This window comes from Chelonoidis abingdonii, chromosome 10 (genome assembly GCF_003597395.2).
Source record: "Chelonoidis abingdonii isolate Lonesome George chromosome 10, CheloAbing_2.0, whole genome shotgun sequence".
Lineage (NCBI taxonomy): Eukaryota > Metazoa > Chordata > Testudines > Testudinidae > Chelonoidis > Chelonoidis abingdonii.
This window is the reverse complement of record NC_133778.1, coordinates 14,798,498-14,822,439: the sequence shown is the minus strand read 5'-3', so window position 1 is coordinate 14,822,439 and position 23,942 is coordinate 14,798,498. Positions and strand designations below refer to the sequence as shown.

General features: G+C 43.5%; 1 protein-coding gene across 13 annotated transcripts in view; it reads left to right on the top strand.

Annotated features, from left to right (window-relative positions):
- Positions 1 to 23,942, top strand: part of UNC80 (unc-80 subunit of NALCN channel complex) — a 201,327-nt gene that overhangs the window by 146,878 nt on the left and 30,507 nt on the right. For all 13 annotated transcript variants that reach the window (XM_032765081.2, XM_075069958.1, XM_032765079.2 and 10 more), the window contains 10 exons: positions 1,184 to 1,280; positions 2,778 to 2,948; positions 3,178 to 3,270; positions 5,555 to 5,590; positions 5,997 to 6,215; positions 11,225 to 11,425; positions 14,038 to 14,161; positions 16,001 to 16,126; positions 18,176 to 18,299; positions 19,004 to 19,210. In XM_032765081.2, coding sequence (XP_032620972.1) covers positions 1,184 to 1,280; positions 2,778 to 2,948; positions 3,178 to 3,270; positions 5,555 to 5,590; positions 5,997 to 6,215; positions 11,225 to 11,425; positions 14,038 to 14,161; positions 16,001 to 16,126; positions 18,176 to 18,299; positions 19,004 to 19,210 — 1,398 coding nt within the window. The remainder of the gene's footprint in view (positions 1 to 1,183; positions 1,281 to 2,777; positions 2,949 to 3,177; positions 3,271 to 5,554; positions 5,591 to 5,996; positions 6,216 to 11,224; positions 11,426 to 14,037; positions 14,162 to 16,000; positions 16,127 to 18,175; positions 18,300 to 19,003; positions 19,211 to 23,942) is intronic.

Sequence of the window (23,942 nt, the reverse complement as noted above, 5' to 3'; positions counted from 1 at the left end):
GGTTGGTTATGTTCTGGGATTTTGCAGTATTGTACGTTAGTACCACTAACTATCATATGAAATAATTAAGGAGTGCTGATATTGTCTTGCTTTTTCAGGAACAAATTGCACAATACAGCATCTCTCAACTTGTTAGGTTTTAAAAGAAATTTAGACCAGAAAAGCTCTTTAATTCTCCTTGACTGGATTTTGGCACCTTATTCCCTTAGGAAGCTTTGAAAATCAGATTTATTGTTTAAAGTGAGAATATAAGGCAAAAAATTCAAACTTAGTTGCCCAATTCAGACATCTCTGACCAGATTTTCAGTTGCTCAACACCCACAGTTGGAATTTGATTTTTCAAAAGAGCTGAGAAACCTAAATGAGTGGCCAGATTTTCAGAAGGGGGCATTGCGTGCTGAACTTGTTTGAAAATCTGCCCATAAGTGTCATAAAGGGAGCCCCAGGGTACTTGAGCACTTGTGAAAATCTGGCCTTCAAATAGGGGCCTTCATGAAAGTTGAATTCTTGAAAATGCTGACCCATAAGGCCCAGATATTCAATAGTGACCAGTAATTTTGGTTTTCTCTGTTTCTGGGTGTCCAACTTGGGACATTCTAAGATAATTTCAGAAAGTGCTGAGCATCCACATTCTGAAAATCTAGACTCTTTGCGGTCTCGAGTTGGGAACCTAAAAATTTGAGGCACTGAATGATAACATTTTCAAAAGCACCTAAGTCCCATTTTCAAAAGTGACCTGAACACTTAGGAGTCTAAGTCATTGGCTTTCAATGAGATTCCGGCTCCTAAGTGCTTGAGTCACTTTTGAAAATGTGACTTAAGTGCTTTTGAAAAAAATTACCTAAAATTGCTAGCTGCTTTTGAAAATGTTAGCCGCAAATCCATATGTAGGCACCTAAATAAAAGTGACCTGATTTTCAAGGGGTGAAACAAGTCCCTCGCGGTCAGTGTCACATTTGATGTCAGTTTTTAGTAAAATGACAGTTAGCTGAAAAATAAAACTTGTCATTAAAACCTTTATTGTCGTGGTGCAACTCAGAGTATGTTGATAGTGGGTGAAATTCAAAATAGGATCTAAGTGGTTTGTAGGCCTTATGCTCGCCCTTTCAGTGAATTCCACCTGCCTCCATTTCCAGTTATACAATTTTCATAAGTACTTCCTATGTTGTTCTCATCCCCTCAGATTTCTGCTATGGGAATGAGGATCTGACCTTTTCTATCAGTGAAGCCATCAAGCTGTGTGTAACTGTGGTGGCATATGCTCCTGAATCATTTAGAAGGTAACATCTCTTTGATTTCTGTCTTAGTTTATTCATGCTTGGAAAGGGAAAAGAATAGCTTGGTGTGTGAGGAATAAAACACAGTTCAGTAGAAGTAGGGGAGGTAACATTAGGCAAGAGGATTCCAAGCATGGCTGTTTTGGGGCTTTTAGAAGGTGTTGTCTGTTCAGAATCTTCTTCCGCTTTAAAAAAAATACAGATGACATTAGAATGGTGAAAGGTGCTGTATTTGTAATGTTCTCTAGTGAAAAGTTTTGGAATTTAAATAAAACCTGTGTGTACTCGGCACAGCTCTGGCAATTATCCAAATTACAACTGGCTGTTCAATCATTATAGCCCTATTCTTGCAAGAAAGCTTTAATAAATACAAGCAGGCAAGACCTTGTTTTCCTATCTCATTTGAAAGAAACCGCCTCCAGCAGCAAGCACTGTCCCTCCGCTAACACCTTGCTGGGGCCCTGGTACAGAAATGATTTGGGAGTGGGAGTCAGGAGACCTGGGTTGTCCCTGACTGCCACAGACAGGATGTATGACCTTGGGCAGGTCACCTAGCCCTTCTATGCCTCCCTTTACCATCAGTAACATAGGCATGATGATAGGAAACTCAGCTGTGTTCAGTCATCTTGTGCGCCTGGAACACACCCAAGCCCTCGAGCATCTGCTGCTCTCAAATCACTTTCATTGGTTAAGGACGGCATCTGTATGGGAAAGATGCTTTGTGGTTAGGGTCCTGGATGTCTGCTTTGGGCCTCTAAATCATAGAGACCCCGAGGACTTCTCAATCCATAGGCGCCTTTCATAGAGCACAGCTCCCAAGCTGTCAACAGCCGTATGGCTAGAGCCCCAGGTAGCGTAATGGACAGAGCAGCACTAGAAAGCCAGTCACTCTAACCATCTGTCTATAGTCATGGGAAAGTTGGGGACCACTGTCTGGTTTTGGATCTCTGTGGTCATGGAGCACATGGAGGGGGAATGTGAGGGAAGGAGCAGAGAGCCAGAGAGAAGAGGCAGACAAACACAGCGGGGAGAAGAATTGTGGAAACAGAGCTAGGCAGGTATGGAGGGGGACCTGAGAGAAAAGGAATCTTTGGAAGGGAAAATGAATGTGTTGGAATGAGAGAATGCATATGAACCTGATATGCAAATTAGGGCATTACACAATTGCATGGCATCTCTGGACCTATATGTGAACAGGTATAACTCAACCACCTTTGGAAGTGACTATGAGATCCTCAGATTAAAGGTGCTGTGTTGATACAAAGTAATTGTATTATATGCATTTCCTGCACCACCTGGATTTCCTTCAGCAGGGTCTCCCATCCAAGTACCTCTCAGGCCCAACCCTGTTTAGCTGGTGAGATATCATGAAATCACAGCCTGAGGTGAGATCCAGTGGCCCTTGGGTTGCCTTTGGACTCTCAAACCTCCTGCCTGAAGTGAATTTCACTCTGCAGCACACTCCTCTCTAGCTAGGTTGTGTGGTTTCTGTTGTCCCAGCCTCCAGATGCTGATGGTCCTGGAAGCCCTGGTTCCCTGTTACCTGCAGAAACTGAAGAGGCAGACCTCACAAGTGGAGACGGTGCCAGCTGCTCGTGAGGAGATTGCTGCTACTGCTGCTCTTGCCACTTCCCTACAGGCCCTCTTGTATAGTGTGGAAGTTCTCACCAGGTAACTCCCGTGGCAGTCAGACTAAAGACTGTACTTTGTAACTCGCTGGATAACATGAGTCCAGGGAGCTATGTACGGTGAAGCTGCGATGCATACATAGCATGCTAGTGTATAATGACCACGCCCACCCATGGTAACATTAGCACTGTGTTTTACCAGGTCATGGCTGAAGAGGCATTCTGGTTCTGAGAGATTGTCTTCAATATGCTATTGATTTTTTTCTGTACAGGCCCATGACTGCCCCTCAAATGAGCAGGTGTGACCAAGGCCATAAAGGAGCCACAACAGCCAACCATACCATGTCAGCTGGGGTGAATACTAGGTAATTCCATTGGTTTTCTTTTCAATCCATTGCTCCCACTAGCCTCTGTTGGAGTTTTGAAGTGCAGAGTCCGTCCTGTGTTCTGGGGACAGTTCTGAAGGCACTATGTGTGGGAGAGAGCAATCAGTGACTAAGGATAACAAGGCCTGAAGAGAAAACAAAACCCCAGAATGAACCACAAAGTAAGCAACACCCTAATCCTGGATTCTCATTTGAGGACAATGTGACTGAACCGGAGAATGGGATACCAGACAGGGAGATGCTTACTCTAGATTCATTCTCCTTTGTTCCCCTTGGCCTGACCAGAGATTTTATTAACCAGATTAAAAATGTCCCTTTTTTTGCTTCCGTCTGAGTCCAGTGCCAAACTGACAGTTGGACAGCTCCCATTTCAATAACAGCCACAAATGTGTGCATTCCTTCCTTCCTTATTACTACAAACAGTGTCACTGCGTGGTAGAGCTCAGTACTGCATTCCCATTTGAAATGAATGGGGATTTGCCTTTTCACTAGTTTGCTTACTGCTTTTCCTTTATGATCATCATCTTGCAGTTGCCTTTATCTGGTTCCCTTTGCCACTAGGCAGAGACAGCAAGGGAGAGAGTGGCACAGAATGCAGGAGAGAGCAGATATTGATGCTGTTTTTTCTCTACTTTGTTTGAAAACAACAGGAAGGAAATAAGGGAAGGAAAGTCTGAAGGGTTATTTAACTAAAACCTAGTGGAGGTGTCGCCAGAAACCCATTACACTGCTCTATCACTTGTAGCAAGGCAGTTCACATTAAGCGGCTGTGAGCACAAAACCTCCAGATATTACATTGTACAGAAGGTGCCAGTAGGAGGCACAAAAGCCTGTTACAGATAATTGGATTTTATGAATCTGTGTGGAGTGTGGGGCTGGCTAACATAGGCAGTGCTGCCCTCTATTGGATAGGTTACATGTTTCTGTGATCAGATTCTATGTTGTCATGTTGCTAGCCTACAAAGAGGTTACAAGTCCGGGTATTACCAACAGCTAAGGAAAATGCTCCTTTAGTGCAAGCTGTAGAAGCCAGTGTTTTTGTAGCAAAAGGTTCTGTTCTGAATTCTTTTTCCCTTGCAGTATCTGTGTGGTTTAGATGCCAAATGTTGTGTTTGTATGTACTATATGTGCAATGGATGATCTAGACTAGCCCCATGGGCTGCATATAAATAAAGAGAACCATTTTCTGAAGACAATCTAGATAGGTCCCTATCTCTTCTCCCCACATTGAACTAGCTAGTCTACAACTCCAATTCTCCACGCTCCTTCACCATACCACAGTGTGACAACATGCATATGTTTAAGGCACAAATCTAGTCCAGTCACTGAAATCAATGCATTAATTTGTGGGATTGGGTCACCTATCCACTGACTGCAGTCTGAAAGTAGGATACATAGGTAGAAAAAATCTTAGCCAGTGCTCATTTTATTGGTCTACAAAAATTGGACTACAATTGGAGTAAAACTGTGTCCTGATTGGTAGTTAAATTTCCTGTCTAGAGACTCCGATATTGTGTGGTTGGAAAATCTTCTTAGCTCAAATCTCCAGACTTTTCTGATAGAGAATTTTCCGTATTCTAAAAGCAATTCAAAATATTTTTTTCTAAAGCTCCCTGTTTCAAATTTGTTTTCTCTATGGTGTTCTCATAATAGAAACTCAGTAGTGACAGCAGGAGTCTAGTGATACAAGACTTGATCACTGTTCCAGCTTCCAAGCTATTCTTCCTGGGAGTCAAAAGCAAAAAAACAAACACACCCCAACTTATGTTTGAAGAGTTTCTCCATTAGTTGAGATCTGTTCTCATAAAATAAAATGTTCAGAGGTAGACAAATACGGGAAATACGATAATGCCATTATATAAAACAAGGATATGCCTCACCTGGAATACTGTTTGTAGTTCTGGTCACCATATGTCAAAAGGCTGTGACAGAACCAGAGGGGCTCAGAGGCAGGCAATGAGAATGATTAGGGGGATGGAACAGCCCTTGTATGAAGATAGATTGAAAAGACTGAGATAATTTGCCCTCCAAAGGAGATGAAGAAGAGGGTTTAAACCAATCTCTAATTAATATGGGTTAAGATGAGATTTTTCTGGGGAGCAGCCTAGCTCTCATCTGCATACAGTGGGGTTTCTTGCACCTTCCTTTGAAGTATTTGATACTGGACACTGTGGCTGAGACAGAGGATCTGAACCAATATGGCAATTTTGATGTCCCTGAATTCCTATTTGGAACCACAGTGTCTGTATTTTCAACTTCCCAGGTACCCGGATCAAGGAGCCAAACTGCACTTTATCAGGTACAGTAAGACCTACACCCCCTTTCCCTGGCATCTTGTGATGAACTCCTCTGAGATGGATTCCAAGTTCATCGGGTTCCACTTATAGTAATTGAGACAAGGGATGCCTTTTCAGGGGAAACCAGCAGAAGGTATTTGATTTAAACAAAGTTCATTCTCAGGAGGGTCCTGGAGGTAACAAGCGCGCGCGTGCTCTCTCTCTCTCTCCCCTTCCTACAAATGCCAGCTGCTTTGTCTTCCTTTTCCATCGCAGGGGAAGTGGCTTTTGCAGAGCAGTGATTACCTACCGAAGTACAGCCCTACCTGTTATGGAGGAGGGGTTCATTACAATCTCCAAATATATCAAGCTGTTTGTGTCACCTTCCAGCTATATATCATACACTCTCTCACTTTTTTTAATCCCCAGGGAAAACCTTCACTTGCTGGAGGAAGGCCAGGGTCTCCCCCGGGAGGAGCTGGATGAGCGAATTGCTAGGGAGGAGTTCAGGAGGCCCAGGGAGTCCCTACTGAATATCTGCACTGAGTTCTATAAGCACTGTGGCCCTAGGCTGAAGATATTGCAGAACCTGGCTGGAGAGCCCAGGGTGACTTCCCTGGAGCTGCTGGATGTTAAGTCTCACATGAGGTACTCCACTCACTGTACAAATCTATGTGTGTTTGTCTGTATAACAGTGAAGAAATGCACGCTCTGTATACAGGATGCTGTATTCAATTCCAAGGGCAAGTCTGACATCGCTCAGCCTTGGGAACCACTATTCCAGTAGGCTTCCAATCAGGATATCTGTCACCTTGCTTCAGTTCCACAAAAAGGGAGATAAAACACAGGAGGAGGGGATGGGGAAAGAAGGCAAGTTTTAGTACCCTAAGGAGTGGAAAGTGTATGCTAGAGTTATGAATACAGAGGGAGGAGCATTCTGAACACAGATATATAGGGAAGTGGGCTCACCTCAGGGATTTGCCATTTTCATTCCCTGACTCTAATTTTGCATAAAACCAAAAGTAACCACTTTTTTTTGTTTTGTTTTTGTTTTGTTCTAAGAAGCCCAATCTCCTTCCTTGTTTAACAATTACTCTTGTCACGCTGGCAGAGTCTTGCAGAAACTGTATTCGGTGTTCCCTAGATTGTGTATGATTCCCTTTGCATTTCCTGGAGATTTCATACACTCACAACCAGTGGCAACAATTCAGACTATCAAGTATTTTGCTGAAGTTGGCAGTTGTCCCGAGAGTCAGTAAAACATTCATGTGCTTGCTTGATCATTATTTTTCCACATGGGTGGTGCATGTATAATATTTGATATAAAAACAAAAAATAATCTGCAGGTGAAATGACATCCTATTGGGTATTGTTGGTTCTACCTGCGCTGCAGGTGTGTTCTGATGGCATAGGTATTTTCTGAGTGATCCCTGGTAATGAAATATCATATTGCCCCTATATAAATCCATGGTGCGCCCACATCTTGAATACTGCATGCAGATTTGATTGCCCCATCTCAAAAAAGATATATTTGAATTGGAAAAGGTTCAGAAAAGGGCAACAAAAATGATTAAGGGTATGGAACGGCTGCCATATGAGGAGAGATTAATAAGACTGGGACTTTTCAGCTTGGAAAAGAGACAGCTAAGGGGATGGAGATCTGTAAAATCATGACTGGTGTGGAGAAAGTAAATAAGAAATTATTTACTTCTCATAACACAAGAATTAAGGGTCATGAAATGAAATTAATAAGCAGCAGGTTTAAAACAAAAGGAAGTATTTTTTCACACAACAGTCAACCTGTGGAACTCGTTGCCAGAGGATATTGTGAAGGCCAGTCTATAACAGGGTTCAAAAAGAACTAGATAAGTTCATGGAGGATAAGTCCATCAGTGGCTATTAGCCAGGATGGGCAGGGATAGTATCCCTAGCCTATGTTTGCCAGAAGCTGGGAATGGGCGACAGGGGATGGATCACTTAATGATTACCTGTTTGGTTCATTCTGTCTGGGGCACCTGGCATTGGCCACTATCGGAAGACAAGATACTGGGCTAGATGGACCTTTGGTCTGACCCAGTGTGGTCATTCTTGTGTTCTTATGTAATTGTGTGTACTGTATCCTGTTATACAGTGAAAACCAGGACTAATATGGGGCAGTTTTAATGTAGCTCTCACTGTAACTTGTGGGTATGTGAATACTTTCAGAGGATATCATTGAAAGTTTCAGGATTGTTCCTTGAACTAAAGGTAACTAAACACTGATAGTATCAGAGGGGTAGCCATGTTAGTCTGGCTCTGTAAAAGCAGCAAGGAGTCCTGTGGCACCTTATAGACTAACAGATGTATTGGAGCATGAGCTTTCATGGGTGAATACCCACTTTGTCGGAAACCCTGATAGGCCAGATTCACTGGGAAGGAGCAAAGATGGTTTTAAACCAATCTTCTGCTCCCCATTCCTGGGGCTGCCTTGATTTCCAGAGTAAAGTAGAGCATCCCTCGGACAGCTCTGAGTTATATCAGACTGCCTACAGCCCCAAAGGGGCATTCTGGCGGCCAGTTATATCCAGGCCCCAATCAGATACCCTTTCACCCTTACGCTGGAGGCTGGGGTGTAGGGGATGGTGCAGACCCACCAGGCTAGCTCTGTACCACTCAGAAATTCCCCTTACACAAAGGGAATCATTGGAAGGCTGATCTGTGGTTTTTATGGATTATTTGCACCACTGGAGAAATTCAAAGGAGCTGTAGTGGGGTGCAGAACCTCGCCCAAAGAATTTGTTGGACAGCTTCTTTCATAGGTAGAGGTCTTTGGATGAAAATCAGTGCCACAGGAAATGTATTTTTGTGTAATATTAATTTAGATTTTGTTTAGCAAATTCCTGCAATTTCACCTCCATTTTTCGTGTATGATCCAAACAGAATGCCTTTTTACGTACAGTAAAGAGAGTCGTATTTAGTGGTTAATGGTTAACTCTTCAACACAGGACTTCCTTCTTATAGTAGATGTATGAAATTCCTGTGTGGTGCATGGCTGGAACATAAACTGATTTAAATACAGGTGGACTTGTGTGGTCCGGCAGTGTGTGGATCACTGTAATATATTTTCCTCTGGAAAGTAAGTGCTAGAGAATATCAAAAATAGGAAGGAATAATTATTTGTACTGCCCCATTTTGTTGCAGTACAAATTCTCCAAATATTTCTTACTGAATTCAGTGAGCCTCAAGAATGTACATCCAATGCAAGGATTTAGCTCATAGCAAAACATTAAGTGAGGGGTGTGGATCTTCCATATTACATTGAGATCCTTGTTTTGTCATTGCACAGAATATAAGAGAGTCTCAATTTGCACAGGCTGGAACTATTTTCTGTTTTATATTAATATGGAATCTTTATTTTCATGGGTTTGTATGTGTTGGAGTCACTGAACTAAGCCCGTCTATGTATCGTTCATCAGATGACTTAATAGTGTCATCAGTGAATTTTGTTGAAAGATTATAATGAATCAAGAAGTAGGGAAGCAGGTGGTAAAGCTGATCATGGACATTTCTGACTGTTTTCCAAGGTGTAAGTCCTTAAGAGATAAGAAGTTATCATAATGGAGCTGAGGGTCTGAATCACTGAAGTCACACTGTAAGTTAGCTATGAGTACTGTGACTACTCTACTGCTCCAGAAAATTGCTGGTTCATTTTCAGTGCTAGAAATGATGGACTTGCTAGGATTGAAACAAATATGGTCTCATCCATAGTTAGCATGAAATCAAATGGTGAGTCATCTTTTTCTCGAAAGAATTTATAGTGGAAATTTTGAGGGTTCCCCTTTGAAAGCTGTGAGGGCCCCTGGAGCTTTAGTGGACTGTTCTGAGGAAGGGATGGGAAAATCCAGTCTCAGATTCAAAGAACAAATCACAGCTAGAAAGAGATTTTTTAAAACTATCTTGTACGCTATAGACTGTCTTTGGAATTTAAAGCTGTCAGATAAAATTGATCATAGTCACATATAACAAGATACACTAGGTGACTTTTGCCTAAGCAACTTGCATTAAAATCAGATCCAAGCTTAAGGTGTCTAAACAGCAAAGGGAATGTGTCTGGATTTTTTTCAGGTGCCATAGTTGAATCCAAAGTAAGAAACTCAGCCATAAAAGCTGATAATCATTAGGATTCTCTGTGTGGATCTAAACTCCCGATCACCTTTGCCAAAACAATATAGGACTGAGGGGGGAAAAGGATTTTTGTTAATGTGCAGGTAAAAGAAGATCATGTGGCTTTTTCAAATCCCTATTACCACATTGTTAATAATATTATAAATGACCATAAAATAATCCCTACCTATACAGAAAATATATAGAATAGTGCTGAGCTATTTATCTGTTACCATAAGTTAAATTCATTCAGGAATGACAGTGCTCCCTAAAGGTGGATCTCACAGAGTTAAGGAGCTGTGCAGCACTACACATCAACAAGATTTCAAACAGTGCATTCCCTGTGCTATCTGGGTTATGGCCTCCTGCTGGGAGCTGTATCTCTGCTTTAGTATCCTTCAGCAATTGCATACCACATTAATTTCAGCCTGAGACAGAGCTGGAAAAGCACCCAAAGCCGCAGGATATAATTTCTTCCTCCTCAAACAATATTTTGTGCATGTTTTATGGCTGTTTTTTCTTCAGACTTTTTCCTAAGCCTTTCCCCCATCTTTCCCTTGGTGGCCTGCTGAGTGGAGCTAAGAGGAGATACTCTTCCAGTACATAGTACTGGTCCCCAAGACCCACCTTTCCAAGGCTGTTAGTAGAGCTAGATGAGCAGTTTTCAACAGAACAGCTTTCTTTTGGACAATTTAGTTTTGTCAAAATTGAAACATTTTGTGGTAATATGTCAATTTCAGCACATCAAAAAAAAATTACAGCAAGTCTTCAAGTATGTTTAACTGCTTTTCATATTCCAAGCATGAGGTACATGCTGCCATGGGCGCCGATGGGGGATGCTATAAACCCCATAAGCATTGCTATCTGGGAGAGTCAGAAAGAGCCAAAAAAGTAATAAATGAAGCTAGTGGGAGAAGCAAAATGAAGCATGCTGGGAGAAATAATCCTAAACAACACAGATTACATGGATCTGTGAACCACATTAGTTTTTAAAGTTAAGTGCATCTAAATTTCACAAAAATACACCCAGTCATCCCTCTATATTGATCTGGTAACCTTACAAAAAGACAAACCACTCCAGCTTCACTGACACATTACAGGTGATTGTAGCCTGCTAGCAGAGACCCTTCACTAGGATTGCCCATATTATATGTTATTATCAACTGAACACAGATACTATGATACCACTGTTTTAATAACATGAACTAGCCTTTCTTTAGTGTTCCTTTTGGTGCAATTTACCAGTCCCCTAGTCACATAAACATACACATGATGATGTATTCCTCATATGCCATACAAGAACATGCATAAATATTGGTTCCACAAGAAGCTTCTTAAGGGGCCAGGAATGTGTGATCATTTGATCTAAGAGTTTAAAGTGCAGTGCTCTTACCTCAAATATCCTTCTGTTAAAAGAGATTGGTGATACCTCCACCAGGCGGTTGACATGGCTCTGTGTGGAGAAGCTCACGTGCAGAGTATCAGATTTCCCTCTTAACAAGCCATAATTTTAGGTTGGCAGAAATTGCACATTCCCTTCTGAAGCTGGCACCTTATGATACCCAGACGATGGAAAGCCGTGGGCTCCGGCGCTACATCATGGAGATGCTGCCCATCACCGACTGGACAGCCGAGGCCGTGAGACCTGCCCTTATCCTCATCTTAAAGCGATTGGATCGTATGTTCAATAAAATTCACAAGATGCCTACTTTGAGGTGAGCAGGTGTAACGGAAACCTTTGGGTCCGTTTCTGATGTTGCAAGCCTTGAAGTAAGGGTATGTCATTTTATTGACAGTGTCATGCTGCACTGACTTTTACAGCAAAACAAAACAAAGACGCATTTCTCCTATTGGTGTATATGTATGTCGCCATCTTTCTTGGTGCCGGCTTCCGGGCAGCAATAGAGGAAATGCATATTTTACTGAGAGTGACCATAAGAAATCATGGAAATCTAACACTTTCCCTCTCTCCCAAAATAAGTCTTCAGGCTGTAAAGATTCTTATTATCTCTCTGTGTCTTTTATGTTTGCTGTTTTAAAAGACAAAAAGTTAAATTATGGGAACACTATTTTTAAAGTCTGTGATTACTGTATCAATCCTGTAAGGCTCTGTACAAACGATAAAAATAGCCTGGGACTGTAGTACCATTCAAATGCACCTGGCAATAGAAGACATGAGTGTAGCAATCTCATCTAGCCGGTGAATGGTGAAAGCAGCATCACAAGAAGCAATGTAGGTGGCTCCAGGGAATGATATTGAACATGGGGCCTTTTGACCTCACTGATGTGACTCCAGTCCAGGTTAGTAGCATAAAAATCCCCATTTCATTGCCTTTTGGTGGCCTGTGTCAAAGGAGTTGGTGGTCTCGGTCCAGTCTCTTCTGAACAAATGCCCACATTGCAAAAACCACCATGACTGTTTCCTTGAATTGGTAACCTTGTTAGTAATGTTAGCTGAGAGGCCAAGGATGGAAAGGTATGGAGACTGAACTACTCCCTCTTAAATACCATCGATCCTACCACAGAACATCTGAAATTCTGATCATGAGGGGTGCCGTAGGCACCAAGCAAGATGGGGAGATATGATCTTTCTCCCTGCCCCTCTTCTCCTGCCTTCCTACTGCATTCTCCTTCATTAAAAGAAAAAAACCTCCCCATGTAGGGAATTGGGGCCCACTTTTAATGCCGTCTTATCTTGGCAGTGCTGTTTTTTGCCATTATCTTGCTGTCTTTTCTACCATCCCTTCTTCATCTTGGGTCCAAAAAAGCAGCCCAGAGTTTTTAAAACAAATTCCCAGAAGCCCCCCTCTCTTTGTAACCTGAACAGCTGGAATCCCTGTCATAGCTTCCCAGTAACTCCACCTGCACCTCCAGAAAGCCACCTGACTAGAATCACTCCTTCTGAAAGGCACGGGCACAGGAGGATCTGCTGGGTCACTCGCCTTCGTTCTACCAGCTGACCCAAATGCACCAACCAGCTCTCACATAGTTTGGCCAATCAACCTATTAAATGGTGAGTGGGGCTGCAGCACTGGTCCAGCTCAGTGCTGCTGCTTAAAGAAGCAGGCCATTTGACCTACTTGGACTCACTGGACCTAGCTGTAGGTTTTGAACAGCTTCCCATAGATGTCCAGCTCAAAAATGGGAGTCTGATCTGGATGGTATAAGCGTCGGAGCATAGGTTTGCTATATGTGGGCGTTTCTGCTTAGGGAAATCCTGACAGGGATTGACCTACAGGTGCTCAGGTATCTATCTGTGCTACAGTATCTAGCTCACATACTGCATAGCTGTTACTCCCTGGGCAAAGGAGTCTTTTAAGGAGTCTACCATGGAATCTGACTGGAAATTTGATACAGTACCACATCCTCTAGTGTTGCAGTATCTGCCTCATCCTTGCCCCCAGCATCCAGATTACCCACCGTGCCACACAGACTTAGGAGGTGTACTCCCATCCAAAGAGACAGCCCCTGAGGATCGGGGGCCTAGGAAGCACATTGATGCTACCTGTGTTGTAACTGGTAAAAGAGATCTTCTGTCTCCAGGGCTCTCAATCTGGCTCCTTTTACAGACTCTAAAATCACTATAAAGGAAAAAGCAATCATTAGGGGATGTAGTTAGGGCAAGTTATTGGATCTGGGAGGCAGTAACCTGTCTGTCCGCCGTGGGGGAAATGCAGAAGGTGAAATCTATAGTGCTGCATCTGTCTGTGCCTGGGCTCAGGCAAAGTGGGAGTCCGCACAATGTAGCAGACTAGGCTGTGCGATAGTGGGGGAGGAGAGATTCCTAAGTGCTGGAGTTTGTTACACTCAAGGTTTTGTGGTGAAGTCTACATTAAATCAACAGGGATTTCACAAGCCCGAGTGGAATGACTACGTCCGTCACTAGGACTGCCTCAGCCATGGCAGCACTGCTTTCCTAAATGTAAAACAAGCAGCGGTCATCAGACAAGTTCATCTGAGCTGGCTGTCTCGTGGATGTCCCAGTTTGCACCTGCAGACTCGCTTGCAAAGGGGAAAAGTTAGGGATTGAATCCCAATCCATTCATCCTCTCTCTCTGTTTTTGTTGTGACGGTTTTTGTGTCACTAATCCAGTGGGGCAGGAATGCCTCTGCTACCTTCCCAGTCTCATCTCTAACTCCCAATATGTTCTGTGCTCTCTGAACAATGTGGGTAAAACTCTTACCCCTGGGATGCACCTTGTTGCCATCATGGATGTCATTGCTGTCTTAAACGTTCCTTGTTGGAGTCACCATGTATCAGTCACCATTTTTCGGAGTGTCTGGTGAGGGAGCCAACCAGCTAACGGCACCTACTGTTGTATTCCAGGCGACAGGTTGAGTGGGAGCCTGCCAGCAATTTGATTGAAGGGGTTTGTTTGACACTTCAGAGGCAACCAATCATATCCTTCCTGCCTCACCTTAGGTCACTGATCAATGTCTGTGTCAATCTGGTGAGTAGCCAAGTGGCAATATTATAAACCTTTGCTAAGCTTCATTCTGCTGTTGACTTTTCTGGACTGAAGGTTAAAGTTGATCCCTTTTCCTGTCACCTATTCACCTGTGCAAGCAGACTTCCCAGGTGATGCTAGAGATAGTTAGGTGCATTTTTAAAGTAGTGCCTGGGAAGATACAGGGACCAATCCCCAGGGTCAAGTGATTTATTTGTGTTACTTCCCACGCACCACTTTAAAAATTCACCTCTGCATGTTGCGCTGAGAGCTGAGGGCTGCAAGTTGGAGAGTGGGGTGGTGGAGACTGCACACACCTGGTAGCAATGGGAGGGTAGGGCTAAGGGGAGTTTCAGTTTATAACTGGGAAGGAAACTTTTCACTGCTCTGTAAAAGGGCATTGAGTGGTTAGTTAGAGAGTTACATGAGTGGATTCACTCTGCCATTTGTAATGTCCCTGGTTTGATCTAGTGCAGGCTTTTGCTGTACAATGTTCAGTTCTCATCCTTAATCAATACACAATAATGTTGGTGTGTTTTATACTTGAGCACAGACAACTCTTGTGGTTTTTGTAACTAGAAAGATGGTATGCACAGAACTCTTGGAGCCTGTCTGACCATTTGATAGTGATAAGCAATAATTACATGATTAGATCATGATACCTAAGAAGTATCAAGTCAATGGAGCTATGACTGTTTATGCCAGTGGGGGATATTTCAGTCTGAGTTGGAAGAAATACCAATATTGGGGGAAATGGATGTGGTAGCACTTTTAATTTCATTTGGGGTAAAAATATTTGACTTTGAGTTCTAGAATGAAAATGTGTGGCTTTTTTTTTATTTTTTGATTCTTTGGAAAAACTGATGAGCTCGATGATTGTGCCGAAGAGCTTAAAAACAAAATAAAAACACATTTCTAACTTGGCCACATTAGCATTCATCCTCAGCTTTATCTTCATTCAGGATCCACACAGCGTTTACATGCAACGCAAGGGGGAGGTGGCTGTGCGATGGGGAGCCCCAATAATGGCCAGAGTTCTAGTGGCTCCTTTGTTGCTGTGGCAGCTGTGTCTGCTCAATGGCTATTTGGAGACCTTTTGCCTGGGGCCAGCTTTGAAAATTTGAGCCTCTACACTACTCAGTGTTGCACCAATAGCAGCAAACAGTCCCCCACTCCCTCCCAAAAATAGTATCCAGGAACATGGGGAAACCTTTAAATGAAAAGAAAAGGGGGGTTTCATCTTTGAATTTCAGCCTAAATTTGTCATTTGGATTCAGAGGTTAGTTCAGTTAATTTTACAAAACAGAGTCCCCAATAATACATTGTGCTTACGGAGAGTCTGAACATTGTACAAAACTTGGCCTAGATCTGGCAAATACTGGATCAGCCTCAGGACATTATTCTTCCAAGAGATCAGCAAGGGAAGGAAAAGGATTACAAGTTAATTGCAAACTTCCTGCTTGTATTACATTTTTCCATGGAATACAGTAGCTACATGGCATACCCTCCAACTCTACCTATTCTACCAGTCCAGTGCTGATTACTCAGGGCTGGTACTGGGTACATTCATGAAATGTACCGGTTTCCCTGTGCACTCTGTCCGCCCCCTCTGGCTTCCCCTGTAGAGGTCCCCTATCCTCTCCACGCTTTCCCTGCTAGAACCATCCCTTCTCCTTTGTGGCCCCAGCTGCCGTGAGGCATTTGGGGTCACTCGTGCTCCCCGAGCACTCCAGCCTCGCACCGTCTGAAGTGTACCTGTTCCTCTTTCACAAATGTTGGAGGGTATGGCATGAGTGGAATTGCAGTACTCAGTGCTGGTGATGTGCTCTGTTTGTATTGCAGGTGATGGGAGTAGTAGGACCTTCCAGTGTTGCTGATGGATTACCCCTTCTTCATCTCAGCCCTTATCTCTCACCACCTCTGCCCTTCAGCACAGCTGTTGTCCGGCTTGTAGCATTGCAGATACAGGTGTGCCTGCCCTGCCTGGTATCAGGCCCGTTTAGCTTATGGTTGAGACACCAACTCATAGGTGCTCTTTTTCTGCAACAGCTGGGCAAAAACTGTGGAACAAAATGTCAGCTCTCCCCTGTAGGTCAAGGTTTGGAGCACCAGAAGGGAGCTCAGGTCTTAATAAGCAGCCGGATCCTCAACTGGTGTCAACTGGCGTAACACCACTGATGTCAGTAGAGCTATGCTGAATTACACCAGCTGGGAATCAAGCTCCATACTTTATGATTCCTCTCAGGATCTAGGAACCAGGCAGAAAGTCTTCTATTACCTTTTGTGAAAAATCCTATCCTAGGTCGCCCCCACGCAACCCCACCAAACTTAATGGGGCATCATTTGCGTAACTGAGAGTGGGATTTGGGCCCCACAAGCCAGTACCAAACTGGCACTGTTTGTGCAAACAATACACAGAAGAGAAAAAAGTCCAAATGCACACCGATGGTTGGCTTTTAAACTGCTTATCAAATATCATCCTTGATTGTCCAGAATAGTGAACACACGGTGATCCCGTTGGGAGGAATTTCATCAGTATATTCCTTTTTTCAGATCAGTGCCATTTGTTTACTATTTTGGACACGAATATGTTTTTAAAATACATTTGCAGACAGCTATTCCATGTGCACTTGGACTCTGCTTCCATATGTGTTATACCTCTGCGTTGGCATGGAAACAAAGGGACTAGAGAGCTACACAGGGACAGAATGAAGGTGCATGTTTCCTGACCTTAATCTGTATTTCAGCCAGTCAGAAGGTACAATGACCTCATTCAGGACTGTTTTGCCCATGGTCTAGTGCACCTGCGGAACAGACATTTCTGTTTATAATTAACCAATGAGTGGCACGTCCACCATCCAGTTGAGCGCTTGGACAGGTTTTTCAGAGTATGGGGAGCGTTATGGGAAAGAGGGGCATAGAGCCCAGGCATCAAAGCACAACACAGTCCCGTTTACAGTGGAACTGGAGATGGTATCCATAAGGTGAACATTGTCACGGATCGGTGCAGAGACATTGCAGGCTTCTTCCCAGGCTGGCTGATTGGTTCTTAAAAATTTAAGAGCCACCTTCTCTCACATCTTTACTCCTGTTTAGAACCTAATTCCAAATTAATCTTTTTTTTAATCATTCTGGGATCTTTGCTTATGTGGGTTTTTTTTTTTTTTCCATTTTCACGTTTTTCCTGGTTTTCAAAAGGGATCAAAACTAGAAATGCCATAATACCACCAGTATTTTCAGCAGGATCTGAAGTGGAAATCCTGGAAATCCACAAGAAAAACCTCTTCTCCTGGGATTTCTACCCCAGTTTTGCAGACTCAGGCGGTTCTGAGGTTCAGTTTCAATTCACACTTAAGTATCTAAAAGTTTGGATGCTCTATCCAAGCTTTGAACCTTCAGAGGTTCGCCCAAATTAGTTTCTTCTACCACCACTAAACTTCTTCTGCCTTGGACAGGAACCTGTTCAGGCTGAGGGGGCCTTTCATTCAGATTTGAATAACTGTCAAGATCCAAGTATGGGTTGTACTTGTTTTCAGGAAGCGAGGGCACCATAACATCAGGGTTTTATGGGTCAGTGAAGCAAAGTGAAGAGGCTGGGAAGTGAGGGTGGATTCTGGCATAGCCTCCACATTCAGCAAATGGGGAGATGCTGTTTTTGTCATTGGTATAACTCCCTCTACTCTTTTTTTTTCCAGGTAATTTGGGCTGGATTCTGATCTCATTTGTGCCACTGTCAATTTGGAATAACAACAAATGGACTCCGAATAGATTGGTCTGGATTTGTAATGGTGTACTTGAGATCAGAATGCCCTTTATCACTTAAAGATTATGTTAAAAACAGGTGACATTTAGATCCTCTACTCCTATTCAGGCCTCCTCAGAGCTTGTAATTTTATCAGTCCATCGCCTGTGTTGTGCTATGTAACAAAGCCTATGGGAATCATCATTCTCCACAGTGGTTTATACTTCGAATCTTCTGATGAAATCATTTAATCCTTTCTTATTATTACTGCACAGGCTTTGAAAGAAGATTTTCCCTTAAGCCATGTGATCTCCCCATTCACCAATCAGGAGAGAAGAGAAGGAATGCTTTTAAACCTACTGATTCCATTTGTGCTCACAGTAGGATCTGGAAGCAAAGGTCTGATGATTATTTAACAAAAAGAGTTCCCCTCTCCCAGACAACAAATATTTGCCTTTCCTATTCTTGTTGCTGCTTATTTGGTTTCCTCTCGGTGTTGGTAGAGCTCATTGGGGTGACGGGAATGATTTACAATGGGAGCTGTTGTTTCTCCTTTTTGTTTCAGCTGTGTGACAGATCAGTGGTTCTCAAACTCACTCTTTAACAGATGTTCTCCTCCTTTTGAAATCAGAACAGTGACAGAGTTCTGAACAAGACAAAATTCACCATAGTGTAAGATACAGAGCTACGAGGGCAGGAATTTGCCACTGTTGGTTTCTGTTCACCTAGTTCCTTGCCAGTTGTCTGGTTCAAATCATGCTCTCACTCTGTCTTCTTCTGTAGATTGCAGTCACTTTTAAGTGCCTACTTCAAATGCAGGCGTGAAAGCAAAGAGTGAGGAGAAGAGAAGAGGCTGAGTCATTATGCTCATAGGATTTGGTGATGCCAGACAAGCGTGCGTTTTGGGGATAGAATAACTTAGCCTTTGCTCACAGGAGGAGAAGCAACATAAGGTTGGGGATGGGCTTAGTTTGAGGGATGTTCTGTTTACATCACAGCTGGGAACTGAAAATGAGGCGGAGAGTTTTGCATGGCTTTGAGAGGATATGGTCTCATCTGTTTTCTTTCTTTCTCATGCCTGCCACCCTTTTGATGGATCTCAGACAGTCCCTGGCTGGAGCAGCCTGAAGTCTTTTTGCTGCTCCAGACTGTTATTAACATCCTCCTGCCACCTCGGATCATCAGCACTTCCCGCAGCAAGAACTTCATGATGGAGAGCTCCCCTGCGCACTGCTCCACCCCAGGGGATACTGGGAAGGACCTGCGCAGGGAAGGACTCGCAGAGTCCACCAGCCAAGCAGCTTACTTGGGTGAGTGAGAGCTTCCCCTCACCCATCAAGAGAGAAAAATAAAAGGGAGCATTTAGGAAACCCCTGGGAAGGCAGAGAAAATCCTCACAGTCACAAGCTGACTGGAAGTTATTGTTAGAGAGCTTATTCCTTCACTCTCACCCTTCCCTGGTCCTTCTCACATGAACAGAGAGCAACAATACCCGAAGTCTGAAGGCGCAAACAATTCGATGTTTATTGAGGTGAACTTGCAGCAAGCTTAAATTCAAGTTCCTTTTCCTTATTTTCGAATCCCAGCTTACGGCCTGTTTGCCCCTAATTTATATAGTAATATTTTCAGCTATACCTTAACCAATCATTCTACTAAAATTTACCTAACCAATCCTAACATATTGTAACATGATTAGCTAACCAATTATAGAACCAGACAGAGACCGCAAATAAATAACAAAAACAAACAGAAGTGAGGATTTCACAACTACATTATACAGACATAAGGTTCCCCAGCTGTGGTCTGTTGTTTAAGTGAGTTCTTACAGACAGAAAACTATCCAAACTAAATTCGAGGCTCTTCCTTTCTCTGGAGGTGATAGATCGAATCACCTCCTAACAGCCCAGACTGCCTTATTTCAGTGTGAGTAGGAGGTGATAGATCGGATCACCTTTCTAACAGTCCCAGATTGCCCTATTTTAATATGACTGGTTTGGAATGTGAGGACGTGACCATACATTTCCCAGTTTATGGCTGCTAAAGAACCAGGCCTCAGACTGTCACAGTAAGAGAAGGCCACTGCACAGACAGTGATTTTTTATTCTTTCTTTTATACCTCTATAACTAGCTAAGTGATAAGAATACACCTAAATTCTTTCTTTTATACCTCTATAACTAGCTAAGTGATAAGAATACACCTAAATTCTTAAAGTATAGGCCTTTGCAGACAGGCCTGAATATCTATATTCTAACACTCCACCCCTCTTTTTTTTTTTTCTTTTTCTTTTGGGATCCTCCTGCCCAGGTATCCCTGGAAAAGCAAGGACATATGGCGACACATTTCCTGATAGGGCCAGGCATCAAGGTGGAAGGTGTCAATAGTCCATTTGTCCCACTGCTTTTTGTGTAGTACAGTGCCCTGCATCTTCTCTCGTATGGGCATGCCACACCTATTCCAATTAGTGTTCCACACTTCCCATTATAGTGGGCCCAAGAAGGTTGGGTCCGGGTTGTCTAGTGCACTGAGGGGGAGGGCTTACTACATTACGTATAGGTTATAATTAGTGGCTGTTCACTACGGGGTCGTGCTCCCCTTAATTGTTTCCATATACAACGTAACACAAATACTGTTAACAATACACCAGCTGCTATGATAATCCACAACAACACGGAGAGTCCTGACCACTGCAATATGGTCCAACATCCTGGCCACCACCAAATACACTGCTTCTCCTCCTTTGATAGGGTTAAAATTTTGTCAGCACTATCCTGTAGTGTGTATTGTAAGTGTGTCCAACTGTTGGCGCTTGCAGCAAGTTGCTCTTGTAATCTTTGTGTACTTTTGTCCATATTGTGTGTCCATTGAATATCCACAGTGAAATTTGGTATTGTCCAAACCAGTTCAACTACTTGGTACGTCATGGGGTAGTAGGTGCTGGTTTGATTGTTTACCACAATTAAGTCCACTGATCCACTGGTGCACCATAGTCCAGGTGGCAGTGTATAGAAGTTCATAATTTGGTCATATACTGGAAGGATTTTGCCTCCTACTGTTATATTGCAAGATTGCATACATTCCCAACAGATACACTATATCCCGTATACATTACCCCTAAATGCCCCCCCTTTGCAATAGGCTACTGATCCTGCTCCTCCATAGTCATAGGAGAGGGGCACATCCATATTCCTCCTCTGGATATACAACTGCTTAATGTAATGACAGTCCAGTTTACCCCATTCCACCCCCTCCCACCTATTTCCTAATGGCTCCCAACGTGCTCCCCCTTCTCTAGTTACTCCCATAGGGTTCAAGGGCACTGCCTTATTTGCATTTCCTTCCCATGATATCATAGTAACAATTACACAAAAACTCTCCCCATAGATAGGGGATGTTATTTTCCAGGTAGATGGGTATATTTTTGCAATTGTGGATAAATATGGGCTAGCCTCACGATTCAATACTGAAGGCCACTGTTCCGACCAAGCATCTCTCATAATATCCATTAACATTATCAACTGAGCATTTTGAATACCCACACATGCTTCTCCCCATGTTAATCTTCTGAAGCTATCCGCAACCCATGTCACCAGGTCCCCTGCGCAATGAGTTAACTGCAAGTTTACCTCTACTGCTGTCCTCCACCCTGTGGCAACTGCCAATAGTTGCTGTGCCATTAATTCATTAATTTGTTGTTGAAATTTTACATTTTGGCTTACTAATTGTTTGGTTACCCACTCGTCCTGCAGATTCTATGTACCCAGCATAGTGTTCCCAGCTGCCCACAGTCCTCTTTTCCAACGACGATTCCAGGTGTGTCCCCTCACCCACCAATTAAATTGTTGTTTCAACCCTTTTATGTACATACTACAGTTAGGATGAATTTGGTCCACCCACCATTCCTTGGGGCGTACTACCCATGTAATAGAGTGAAAGGACACATTAAAAAGTGCTGGTTGCACCTGCTCCCACAATGGCTCCCATACATTTGCTCTTCGGGGAATATTTTCAGTTCCAGGCTGTGGCCACTTTAAATTTGGATTCTTCCAACTTGGCATCCATATCACCTGTAGGGTTACGTTCTGTAAAACGGTTAACTCATGATACACCCAGAGTCCCAAAGGGGATTTTACGCCCAATGTAATGTGTACGTAACAATCACACCTTTAGGGATTATCTTCCATGGAAGTACCATTGTGGCTACATATGGTAACATCACACCCTAAATGTGGGGCCCTATTTTCCCCAGAGGGTTCATTTGCTCCAGGAGACCAGAGGGTTATATTCTTTGGACCCTCTGTAACAAACCACATAGCTGAGTAACTGTTTCCCACTATCATTGATCATGGCAGCACCCAGGGAGTACCATGCAACATTTCCTGATAAATTTGATATTCTCCACTAGGTTGGGATTCCCCCATCTAATCCATAAACCATGTACCAACACTGCCAAATTCCTGTTGGAGTATTAGTGGCACATCTTTCTATGGGGAGATTCTCATAGTCTTCATTAGCTTTATTACCACAGGTTGCATGTGTAATCGTCCATGTGTTTCCTCCTTTTGATACTTCACATCGCAGGATCTGAATAGAATTTGTAAATGTGAGAATTGTGGTTAGCACTAGTAATTGTTCCATCCAGGACCAGGGAATTTTCATCCTTTTCGAATTAACCTGTAATACACACACAAAATTTACACGTCCCCTTTTCCAATCTCCTGTTTATACCTTTTTATTTGTGTGCAGTGAACCCACTCCCGTTCTCCATTCTCTGTACCCAGTAATAGCAGACTGGGCCCTAGTTGGTCAAGGACAAGATAGGGGCCCTTCCATTTAGGAGCTGGGAATGGATGTTGTTGACCTGGAATTTTGTACGTCACAAAGTCTCCTACCATGAGTAAATTACGCTCCCCGGGCAGGTCATACTATGCTTTGACTTTTACTGCTCCTTGCTCATCTCGGGAGGCCACTGCCTGCTGTACCTGTTTTACGTGGTCGATTAGAGTTCAAATCCATTCTTGTGTTAAGCCGCGTGTAGTGACTTCCCCAGGTACTGGGGTAAGTAGATTTTCCCACTGTTCCATGGGCCTTCCCATGAGAGCCTTGTATGGAGAAAATCCTGTGCCCTTTGATTCTCGGGCCCTTATTCTCATTAAGACAAAGGGCAGTAACTGTGACCAGTTTTTTCCTCCCATTTCCATTCCCTTTCTTAGCTCACTTTTAATGGTGCGATTCATGCGTTCCACCGGCCCCACAGCCTGTGGGTGATGAGCAATATGGAACAATGGTGTGATTCCAGTGAGGGGTGAGAGCTCCCCTAACAGATCTGTCTGGAAAGCAGCTCCTTGGTCTGAGTCAATCACCTTTGGGACCCCCCAGCGAGTGAATACCTCATTTACCAGTATTGCAGCAGTTACCTGGCAGTTTGATTCTTTGTGGGGAAAGCTTCCATCCACCTGCTGAAAGCATCCCCTACCACCAACATGAACCAGTTTTTCCTGTGATCTGGTGATAGGGGTCCTGTGTAATCAATTTGTATCCTTGTCTCATTAATTCTTCCCTTAGCACCTTTTGAGGTGGCTTGTGCCTGGCACAATCCAAACAATGTTCCAGATGTGATTTTAAATCAGCTGCCATTCCTGGCCACCAGCACAACCTTTTTAAAGTTCCCAGTGCCTTCTCAAATCCAGGGTGTCACCTTGCCAAGCTGCCATGCACCCAGCTTAAGAAAGCCATCCAGCTTCGCTGGGGGCACAGCATTACTGGTCCCTCAGCTGTAAAGACACACCAAATCCCTTCCATTAGTTCCACCTTTGGCATATGTCTGCCCCAAGTTTTATGATGCCTGCCAGTCCTGGGTCAGATTTGAGCAACTCCCGAATTCGCCCTCCCTGATCTGTATCCACCCCACTTCTTGTTATCACTGCTACAGGCACACTCTCTTCTGGCTCCCAGGGCCATGGAGGTGCCTCTGTTGCAGCTCCCTTGGCCTCTGCATTGGCCAGATTATTCCCTTTGCTTAGGGGTACTGTTTTCTTGTGTGC